A 10,917-nucleotide genomic window follows, 5' to 3' on the forward strand; every position below is an offset into this window, starting at 1 on the left:
CTCTATATCGTAGTGTCAAAAATCAAAAGGTCAAACTAGACTGAGGACAGTGAATACTTGATAAGCGGCAGTTCCTCAACATTTCCAGACAGGAGAGCGTCAGATTGTTTTACGGTGCGTTACATCGCCATCTGGTGGAGCTGGCAGCACACAACAGCGGCCTGATCTTCAGCTTCCTTCCTTTCTTTTTTCATTTTAAACAATCTTTTCTGTTTTGTTTTTGTTCTCTTGGCATGTTTGACCATTTATCACTGTGTGTCTTCTCTCCTCCGTCCGTCTCCGTCTTCTCCATCTGTGGGGGGCATCAGCAGAGGGAGGCTGAGGTTGGATCATGTGTAGGATGCCCCTGGTGACACGCAGGTTTTGTTTTTAAACCCCCCGGTTCTCCTCAAGCGCAGCCTCGTAGTGCTGTAGGTAAACGCTAGTGCTTTAGGAGAAAATGTATGCAGTCATTATAAACCTCAATCACAGTCTTGGTTTGATTGGATCTCGCCTATAAACGGCTTCACTCCTGCTGTAAAGCAAGTCTGTTTTCACACTCCCTCCTCTGGCACCGCCTTATTACTGCTGACTCACCATCAACAACCGTTTCTACATCATCCCCCCCCCCCACCCATGTTAAGTCCCTCTGCTGCCTCATATTCCCCCTGAGCCATTCCTCCCTTGTCCTCTCTCCACTCCAGAGGTTCTTCATTTCCCCCTCCACCTCCTTTTGTATCTCTGTCCATCTAGATCTGTCGGATCACCTAAAAAGCCCCCGGGCTGCACCAAACCCCTCAGTTCTTCTCCTCCCTGCTAGACACAGTAGACTAACAGCGAGCTCTGAATCAGCGGCGTTGATTAACTCCGTGTTTTCCTGCAGGAGCACGATACTTGTCTACCCCCTAACGGAGACTACAGCGGCAGCAGCATGGTCCTGGTTAACCCTTTCTGCCAGGAGACCCTGTTCATCAACAGAGACAAAGCTTCTGCCATCTAGAGACAGAAGAGCAGAGAAGACCGGACTGTCTGACTGTGGAAGTGCTCCCCCTGCTGTTGTCCTCTATTTTATATATGTGGTAAATATTCAGAGACTTTGACTTTATACTGTACATTACAAACACAAAGAGCAACCTGAGAGAGGAGTGATGTAAACAGACACTATTTACTATGAGGATGCACCTGCGTATTTTTCTGATGTACATTTTCTACAAAAGGCTTAATTGTGATAAAGGTTTTTATGTCTTTATAGAATACAGAGTATACATGGTTTTGTTTCATTCCAGTGACTTGATGGTGAATGCACTGTGGATGTTGCCACATTAAATCTGCTGTGGAGAGAGAGAGGCAAACGCTCTGAAAATATGAAATGCTGTTGTTTGTAATCTTATGTTTCCTTTTGAAAATCCCAAAATACGTATAGCCTGTTGAACTTGAATATAACTCTTACATACTGGGGGGGTTAGTGGGATCCTGGCCTGTATTTATCAAACATCCCCATGCAACTGGGCACAGGAGAAGGAAGAGTTTTTTCCAAAAAAACTCCATTAAGTAACTTAACCTGAATTAAAATGACCTGAAGCAAATTTGGTAGTTTTAAGGGTACCAGCTGGCTGACGTCGGAACTACCGAGCGCCAAGTCACATCAAAAATTGATAAGTAACACGTTTCTTTTTCCAGAGGGCCCATCTGGATGGGAGAGTAGAGCAAATGCTGGTGTGTTCAACGCCCAGACGAAGGTGGTTTCTAGAGTGGACTTTCAGAAAACTAAACTCGCAGCAATATTTGGAAGGCGAAACACAAAGCTGGTATCACATCTAACCTGAGGAAACATCTGGTCACACAGGAAATCGAAATCTCTAAGAACAGAACTCTGATATCTCTTCCATGTAGAGACTGTAGAAATGTGCATTTTGAAGATATTTCAGAGTGAACCATATATGATTGTGTGTTGTTAACAGCAAATGTACAAAGTGAGGTTTCTTTACAACTGAAATGATATTTTGGTTTTTGTAGTGAAAGTAGAAAAGTGCAATGAGGTACCAGGACCAAATCCCCGGTGCCTGTACTTCCATCCCTTTGTAACATGTGAATGTTACCCAACCTAAGAATGGTCTGAACATCATCAGACCGCTTTCATATTTAGACTTGGCCTTGGATTTCATCTCAACCTGACGACTGAAAAGCTTCATGACAGCATCTGGCACGACTGTGACACTACCCCGGTCAGAGTCATCCACTGAAATGTAAAAAAATGCCTCTGTGGTAGTTTCTGCTCCTGTAGGTTCCACTTCCGAACCGTGTTTTGCCTCGATGACACAACAGCAGTCACTGTTTGATAAATACAGGCTCGGGTTTTAATTTCAAAAGTATGTGGATGATTTAACAGTTTAGAGTTGCCAATCAAACAGAACCGTTCTAAAATGGCTTTCCCCCTCTCGTGTCACCAGCTTCTCTTCAAGAGGGACCACATTGATGTCTTACTTCCTTAGTTCTTTAGATCTGTGGGTGTGTGTGTGTGGGTGTGTGTGTGTGTGTGTGTGTGTGTGTGTGCATGTCGAGAGTGTGAGTGGGCACTTCATGTTTATGTGTTTGTGCGGAGGTGTCGAGACGCGCTGTATGTTTAAATGTGCTGCCCTCTTAACCAAATATCAATTAGTCAAATACATTGTGTCACTCTATTTCATAATTTTCTCTGTGCATGTGTCGGTTTGTGCCTGTGTGTGTGTGTGTGTGTGTGTGTGTGTCTGTCTGTGTCTGTCACAGAGTGGCTGCTGATGGAGAAAGATTCCTCATTGCAGTAGGAAACTATTAGACCAATCTTGCAACTGTGTCTCCCTCCATAAATAACGTGTTTGTCAATCATTACCGAGTGGTCGAGTATTGAATGATCGTGAATCAGCTGTTGGTTCACATAATAACGTCGACCAATGAAAACACTGAGATGAATCATGTGTGCTGAATATTTAATATGAGCACATGCAGAGGCAGTTTGATTGAGAAATTAAAAAAGAGAGAGAGTATTTTTGTTGAATTGTTCAATCTGTGGTCCTTCTGTCGTTTGTTTTACCTTGCATTTGCCGCAGCTTTATTCAATAATTAATGCTGCCTGCCTCTGTTGTCGCTGAAGAGTTTCTGCATTGTGAAGTGTTGTTCTGAAATCACTGATTCTAAAGGTGGTGCTGAGTAACACAGATAAACATACGGCTATTCCCTGCATTGGCTGCTCGCAGCTGAGCTTGTTGTTTTGCACGGTGAAGCAGTGTTCAACATTATGTATTTTTTGTACTGTAGTATACACTGTACTTTTTACTGCTGAGCAATAAAACAAACAAAAAAAACCCAACCTTTATCTGCTCATCTGTTTTATCATGTTTGCAACTTAACCTACAACAAAGGTCGCCGCTGGATCTTGAGTCACGACCAACACCGGACTGCCCGCCGTGCTGGACGCTGCTGTTGGAAATCAGTGTAACACTGTCTTGCCGACCACAGCACATCCATTGATGCAGTAAGCTGGAATTTTCTCTTTGTGTACCAGTACTGCATGTAGTCAAGTGACCTCCAGCACCGGCAGCGTGACGTCAGTTCAATAATCTGTTTACAAGCTCGCTTTACTGGTAAAGAGAAGCTTAATTTGATAACTGATTTGTAGGCCTGTGGACTTTACAATTCAAATATTTACTGAGATTTTATTTTCAATGAACCTTAAAAATCTCTGTTAATGAGTAAATGGGCATGTGACCAGCATTTTAATGAGAAAATTCCAGAAATTGAAGGTTTCCTCCCTTGAATAGGTATTTTTGAAGGCTGTATGGGTAAAAAAAATGTTTTTAACTGCATCAATTAGAGATCTGAATTGTGTCTTCTTGTTCTGTAACTAACTGGTCACAAACTGGTGAGAAATCATGTTTAAAAAAATTAAATAAAACCTTTGATTTTTATACAGACAAGTTTTTCTAAAGATTTCTATCGCATCTGCTCAAAGCACAGCAAATGTGAAATGGCAAGTGATTGTTTGCTGTTCTGATTATGTACACGCTAACTTCTGTTAACTTCTGTCAGAAAAAGTAAAAGTGATGTCAGTATTTGTAAAAATTAAAATACAAATGGGTTGTCAAAAGAAAAAAACAGCAAAACACACAAAAACTTTTTATAAACAGTTATTTTGAATCAGTTTACAGAACAGAATGAAGTAATGAAATATAAATTAGTTATTCAGGCAAAAAGATAGTGAATATTATTGATGATTTTGTTCATATTCATCAAACAAAGCCAATCTGAGGCAACTAAACCACACTCTGTAACAAAGGGAGTATAAGAATTAAAGTGAATAAGAAATAATACCAAGAAAGTCAGCATTGCTTTGTAGACAACCACAAAAAGAGGATCCGCACCCCAAAAACTATTGCACATTAAATGATTTAAATGTCCCCTGGATGAGTCACCAGACCTTATGGCTCATAGGAAGTCATAATTCCAAATTGTGACACAGTTTAGACTTTGTATGAAAGGTATGAGCAAGTAATCCAGCGTCACTTTATTTTTAAAATTTTGTCTGACATAGTAAACTAACTTCTTGTGGTATAATTGGCCTTGATGTAGAATGCTGAAAAAATTACAAATAAAACGAGCAAACATGATAGCGTCTTCGCCCCGGTGGACCTCCGGGTTCAGGCCCTAAAAATTAAAAAGCTAAACAGGCTGCGTCTGATTTTTCTTTCATGGATCCTCATTTTTGTGCCCTTCAAATTTTAACTCTCTTCTCCAGTTGTTAAAAGTTATTTAAGATCATTAATTGGAAAATTCTACCAAGAAAAAAATGAAAACTTTTGCCTTATTATTTCGTTCTCTTTGCCCAAGGTTTACATTTCCGGTTCAAGGTGAAACTCCTTCCGGTTCATGGTACAGATTTGTCAAATAGCCTGTGCATGGCATGCTTGACATACAGCTAACGATTCAGACAGAGAAGTCGGCTGGGATATTTTTTTTAATCGGCAGTAACAGCAGTTCAGTTCTCAGAGTAACGAGTAACGACGTCTCGTGTGGTCGTTACAGCAACTGTCGTCGGTCTCTGAGAGCTACTTTTTTTTAACATTTGTCATTGCTCTGTTTCGCTAACTAGTTACCGTTGCTCTTTGAAAATGGCGGATGTACCAAACGAGAAGAGCCTGGATGATTTCTTTGCCAAGCGGGATAAAAAGAAGAAGAAAGAAAAGGGAAAGGGTAAGGAGACCGCCACAGGGCCCACGTCAGCGGCTCTGAAGAAGACCAAGAAGGAGAAGGAGAAGCCGGCGAAGAACGAGAATCAAGACGCGCAGATTGAGAAGGTAACGTGAACTAGTCCGGCAACTTTTTTTTGACATCGTCTCACACCAGCCACAGTTATCAAATTCTGCATCACCATCAGGATCTCCGTCCGCTGGAATGACAGCCTGCTGACAGGCTAGGGGGGATCCAGATGAGCTCCAAGAGCGGGGCGCCGGTTGCTAGCATATGCTCCCTCCGGGCTCACACAATCAATTCGGCATGACACGAGTTTTTTTGCTTTTCTTAACCATTTAGCTGTGCTAACTCGACCTGTCTAACCCGCCCTGTCTCAAAATAACTGTTTCAGGCTCACGTCTAGCCGGTGCACTGATGTCGGCCTTGTGTTAGCTTGTGTGTGTGTGTGTAGGGGGGGGGGAACTGTCATCCCCCATACCTGAGTCGTGGCTCTCCAGCTAGACACAGCCGCCATTTGTCACAAGTTTTTACGGGCTGCTGACAGCATTTAGCCTCCTAGCTAGCTTCCACGGCAGGGCGAGCAGTAATGGCGTGAATGAGGGACTCATCGTGGTGATGTTCTACTTTAACACGTTGGCTAAATGTCCTGAAAGCAACAGTTTTCAGGGAGCATGGCTGGATCGACTCATAGCAACCATATGCTCAGTTCTCGATAGATACCATCGCGATACTTGGGTGCTGACTCGATTTACAGTTTTTCTCCAACAATGCTGCTCTAGTCTAGTTGATATTTGATTCTTGGCACCAGAGCATTAGTAAAACCCTATGCTGAGTCAGCGGAAAGAACTTTTATGTGTTGGGCCAGAATAAAAATGAATCCTTGCACAAATGAGCGCTGGACTCAACTTCCTTGACACAAGTGTAACACAAAAACCACAGATTGCATCAAAAAGTGTTAAATACAACAAAAAGTAGATAAGGAATAAATGTTTCTTTACTTTTTGAAGCAACACTGCTACTTTTGACTCGTACAACAAGCAGAAACTATGAAGAAGCTTTTGAATCGCTTCATTTTAATTATTAAATGTAGAATCAGGAATTAATAAACGATCCCTTTTTTTAAAAGAAAAAAAGCATCATAATTTGCAGGTGAACCTGTTTTGTTTGTTTTTTTCTTCCTCTCACGGCCAAACTTTTCCTGTAAGTACGTGTCAGCTACTATGAGTGAATGTGTCCTTCTGTCCAGGAGGATGAGGAATGGAAAGAGTTTGAGCAGAAGGAAGTGGACTACAGCGGACTCCGACTCCAAGCTTTACAAATAAGGTAGGAAGGAAATGTTTTTTGTTGCTGTGACTTCTTGTTATCATGCATAGTCGCCATGGGGAGCTGCTGCCTTTTCCAAAATTTTAAAGAAGTATAATCCGTATCCATAATCGGCACAGGTTCTTAGCATGCGTCTGAATTGCAAGTTGATTGAAAGTAACTGAATTTGATTTGTTCTTCTTGAATGAAAATGGCAAACCTGTCTTAATATTCCCAATCCTGTCAGAGATGTAATATTTTCACAGCAAGCAAGTCGTTTTCTTCATTTCTGGGAACAATAAACATTTTAATCCATCTAAAATTCTGATGATGGACTTATTTATTTATAACTGATTCTAAACACCGCCTCTCGCCAAAAGCTCAGAGATTTGAGATTCACCTGATTTCCTCTCTAAAGCCAGAAGTTCCTGAAGTTTTCTCCTGTAAAAATAAGAAGTAAAATAAGGAAAAACTCTGGCTGACGCCGTCCTGATGGTAACGTTGCACTACCACTGGGAATGTCTCATCCACTCCCTCAAAATCGTGCAAGATGGCGGTTGGGTGGAGCGCTCCTACAGGTCGCGGGCTGGTTATTTGCTCTCAGGTCCAGATGTTCTCCGTAGTTCTAACTGTGCCCGCCTGTGTTCCCTCTGGTTGTGTCGAAGTGATGAGAAAGAGGAAGAGGAGTATGAGAAGGAGGAGTTTGGTGAAGATGGAGAGATCATTCAGGTCAGCGGTGACAAAGTGTCCGGACCCTGGAACAAGTCGGGCTCCGGTGGTCCTCCTCCTCCTGCTGCTCCTGTCGGTGAGCTGAACCCTAACCCCAAGAAGTTGATCATCATATCATCAGTTCTGACATGACGATAGTCCTGTTTGCCACATGCTTAACTGGCTGATAGCAGGATTATCAGCAAATGTTTCCGTCACCTTGGAAGCCACTCTTTACTTGGTTAGATCATTAAATATTCATCCACACAGCTCGGCTTGGTTGTAAACATTGAATTATTAACGCTTATTTTATGAAATTAAAAATGCCCCTGAAACCCGGTGTAACTGCCAGCTGCTGTCATGTGTCATCATTCCAGAGGAAGTGGAGGTACCGGAGGCGAAGTCTGCTGGCGTCTACCGGCCTCCGGGGGCTCGACTCACCACCACCAAACGAAGTCAGACCCAGGGCCCCCCCGAGATCTTCAGCGACGCTCAGTTCCCCTCTCTACTGGCCACTGCCAAGCACGTGGAGACACGCAAGTAAGTGTGATGTCACTCTCCCGCGGTCGTGAGCTCAACATGGCTGCCTTCGGTGGGTGAAACAACACCAGCTCATCCATGCTGCCCTGATTGTGATTAATTTATGTCTTTGAGACTATTTGTATCTTGTATGTTAACACCCCCCCCCCCCCGTAGGAGGGTGCTTGGGCCCACGTGGTGGTGCTAGAAGTCAGCTTTTCGATTTTAAAACCAGTGTATTTAGATTTGGTTTGGACTTAACAATCCTGCAAATACCTGTAGGAACAAGTACAGCTCGAGGTCCATTTTCAAAGGCGATACTGATGGGGTTCGTCCACCAATCAGAGACTCTGACAGTGGAGTTGCAGTCGTTTGAACAGACTGGAATAAATGAAGCTCACTTCTGTTAAGGGTTGAAAAAGATGAACACTAATGTAACTGCTGGGTTTCGCCTTTTATTCAGTTTTCATTTCCTGTTTGATCGTCAGGGGAGGAGCGTTACGTCCAACGCGTGGCTGCGGCACCGAGCTCCAGGTTTCCAGGTCATGATTTAAGCATTACAAAGTTTAGAAACCTCCTTTCCTGTCTGGGACGTGTCCTCCTAATCAAACTACACAAGCAGCATTTGTCACACGTCAAGTCAATCTTATTTGTACGGCACCAAATCACAACAAATGTCATCTCATGACACTTTGCAAGTAGAGCGGGTCTATCACCACTCTCCTTCAATGAATTTACACCCAACAATTCTCCATCATCAAGCACATCCTGCAACAGTGGCGATGAAAACCTTCCTTTTGACAGGCAGGAACGTCGAGCAGACCCAGGATCAGCGGGAACAAATGTTTGCTTTGACCGGTTGGGGGAAAGAGAGCAGGAGGGCGGGGTCAGAGACAAAGACAGATAATGGAGGAAGAGAGACATAGAGAAGGAAAGAGAGGGACCGAGTTAAAGAGGGAGAGAAAGGGTAGACAATGATGGACAGACGGGGACGTGAGCAGTTGATGCTAAGGGTGGCAGCTGGAGCCTCTTCAGGTCTCTAGCCTCCTCCAGCAGCAGCATACCAGAAGGAAGCCACATCAGGGGAAATACAAGATCGTTTTGCTTGATGTTTATTTTTAGTAACCAAGCTTCTTTTTTTCAACATACTGATTTCCTGGTTGTTACGTGGGCATATAAAGTCATCTGAAAGCCTTGTTAGCATCTGAATGTTCAGCTGATTTGTTGTGCAACCTATTTGGCTGATGGCTGAGATTTACTGATGCCAATTTTATCTGTAGAAAAACAAGTTTATGTGACACGTACATACAGAAAAATGTGTAATATTGTGAATGTTAAAAATATAAATTTTCTTGACTATTAAACGCATTGTTTCCTCATCATGAATGACAGATGATGAGCGAAGATGAAGAATGTGGTGCAAAACTGGACTGATAACTGTCAGACGGGTGCCAGTAAGATGGCCGATATATCCGCTGATATAAGATGGCCGATATATCTGCTGATATAAGATGGCCGATATATCCGCTGATATAAGATGGCCGATATATCCGCTGATATAAGATGGCCGATATATCCGCTGACATAAGATGGCCGATATATCCGCTGACATAAGATGGCCGATATATCCGCTGACATAAGATGGCCGATATATCCGCTGATATAAGATGGCCGATATATCCGCTGACATAAGATGGCCGATATATCCGCTGACATAAGATGGCCGATATATCCACTGACATAAGATGGCCGATATATCCGCTGACATAAGATGGCCGATATATCCGCTGACATAAGATGGCCGATATATCCGCTGACATAAGGTGGCCGATATATCCGCTGACATAAGATGGCCGATATATCCGCTGACATAAGATGGCCGATATATCCGCTGACATAAGATGGCCGATATATCCGCTGACATAAGATGGCCGATATATCCGCAGATTGATGTGCGCTATACCAGCCTTAGTCACATCAACAGATGCGGATGTATCGTCACATTAGCTGCAGCTACTGTGACGTCATGTGATTACCGTCTGTAGTACTGTTGGTAGTATTTGTACTCCTTGCTATGTAACAGGAGCATTTTGCGTGTCTGTGTTGTAGGGACAGAGAAATGGAGAAGACCTTCGAGGTGGTGAAGCACAGGAACCGTGTCAGAGAGGAAACCGGCGGCGCTTCTATGCAGCATTTGCAGCTTGACAACCAGTACGCCATCCTGGGGGACAAGTAGAGGTGCTCCAGTCCGTCCCCTGGCCCCCTCAGGCACGGTCCTTCCCAGCCACCCCCACCCCCCCAGCCACCCCCCCTCCCCTCCCCTCCCCTCCCTTTATTTGAAGGAAGCTGAACTCCAGCTGTGTGTACTGCAGTCCTGACGGAGCTCAAGCTGCCACCCTCAACACACACACACACACACACACACAGCAGTACCACTACACCACCTACGGTGACGCTCCCCTCAAGTAGCTCTGTAACAGACTTAACAAACATCCGGTTGGCAAATCTTGAAGGACTGCGCCTGGAGGGCCTGTTGAAGGAGGGAATCGCGAGAGGAAACGGCGAAATTACACTCAAAGCAACACTGCAGCAGCGTCAGCCGGCGCCCTGGTTGTCCTTCTGTGGATTGTACTCCGCGCCGCAGTGACGTGGCGCAACTTCTCCTCTGGACTCGCTCCGACAAAAGCCACCGAGGACCGAAGATGACTTTAGACGAGATGATTTTACAAACTTCTGTGAAAATATCTATTTTTTTGCAAGACCATTATAACCCAATCGCACATGGTATTTTTTTTGGGGGGGGGGGGGTGCTTGTGAGTTGCGGTTGGGGCTGTGGGAGTGGAGGACGGGGGGGGGGGTACTACCTCAGCAGCACATCTGGTGGTGACCATGTGGACTGAGTCTCCCCCCCCCCCCCCTTTGTGGTGGTGAACGGGAGCAAACATCGACCCCTCCCACACACAAGCTGCCCACCAGGCTCTTTAATTTAGAAACTTGAAGCTTTGTTGTTTTCTTTTTTGTTTGTTTGTTTGTTTGTTTTTTTCTCTCCTTCGTAGTGACGATGACACTGAAAAGATCTCTGGACAAAGGTGATAGGCTGTGGTCGGCGTTTAGAATTCCTCTATAAAGTGGCCTTACTGATAGAAACTGCTGCGTCATCTGAAGGGAACCTCGCTTTGTCGT

At 44.1% G+C, this 10,917-nt stretch overlaps 2 protein-coding genes across 7 annotated transcripts in view; both read left to right on the top strand.

Moving 5' to 3' along the window:
* tmem108 (transmembrane protein 108) overlaps positions 1–3,339 on the top strand; it is a 50,437-nt gene extending 47,098 nt beyond the window's left edge. Inside the window, exons 5-6 of one of the 5 annotated variants that reach the window (XR_015110990.1) lie at positions 309–410; positions 863–3,339. Coding sequence is in view for 3 of the 5 variants with exons in the window: in XM_086191950.1 (XP_086048076.1) it covers positions 863–979 (117 nt within the window). In the remaining 2 variants the exon portion in view is untranslated. The remainder of the gene's footprint in view (positions 1–308; positions 411–862) is intronic. The other 4 variants (XR_015110991.1, XM_086191951.1, XM_086191952.1 and 1 more) reach the window with 4 other exon arrangements.
* Positions 3,340–4,864: 1,525 nt separating this feature from the next.
* cdv3 (carnitine deficiency-associated gene expressed in ventricle 3) lies at positions 4,865–10,552 on the top strand. 2 transcript variants are annotated; one of them, XM_086191683.1, is made up of 5 exons: positions 4,865–5,309; positions 6,455–6,528; positions 7,173–7,312; positions 7,593–7,755; positions 9,844–10,552. In XM_086191683.1, the coding sequence occupies exons 1-5, from the start codon at positions 5,124–5,126 to the stop codon at positions 9,968–9,970; spliced, it is 690 nt and encodes a 229-aa protein (XP_086047809.1). In that variant the 5' UTR covers positions 4,865–5,123; the 3' UTR covers positions 9,971–10,552. The 2 variants fall into 2 exon arrangements, with proteins under 2 accessions (XP_086047809.1, XP_086047808.1); XM_086191682.1 differs by having other exon boundaries at positions 4,866–5,309; positions 6,452–6,528; positions 9,844–10,551.
* The last annotated feature ends 365 nt before the right edge of the window (positions 10,553–10,917 follow it).

Source organism: Aulostomus chinensis, chromosome 21 (assembly GCF_037954235.1).
Source record: "Aulostomus chinensis isolate RoL2024-O1b breed Wild chromosome 21, RoL_Achi_v1.0, whole genome shotgun sequence".
NCBI classification, from domain to species: domain Eukaryota; kingdom Metazoa; phylum Chordata; class Actinopteri; order Syngnathiformes; family Aulostomidae; genus Aulostomus; species Aulostomus chinensis.

Bases quoted from the DNA above. Each gene is read 5' to 3' on its own strand.
- cdv3 (XM_086191682.1), top strand. From the start codon at position 5,124: ATGGCGGATGTACCAAACGAGAAGAGCCTGGATGATTTCTTTGCCAAG. The intron at 5,310-6,451 runs GTAACGTGAACT...CCTTCTGTCCAG, and splicing joins AAGACGCGCAGATTGAGAAG to GAGGATGAGGAATGGAAAGA. The intron at 6,529-7,172 runs GTAGGAAGGAAA...GTTGTGTCGAAG, and splicing joins CTCCAAGCTTTACAAATAAG to TGATGAGAAAGAGGAAGAGG.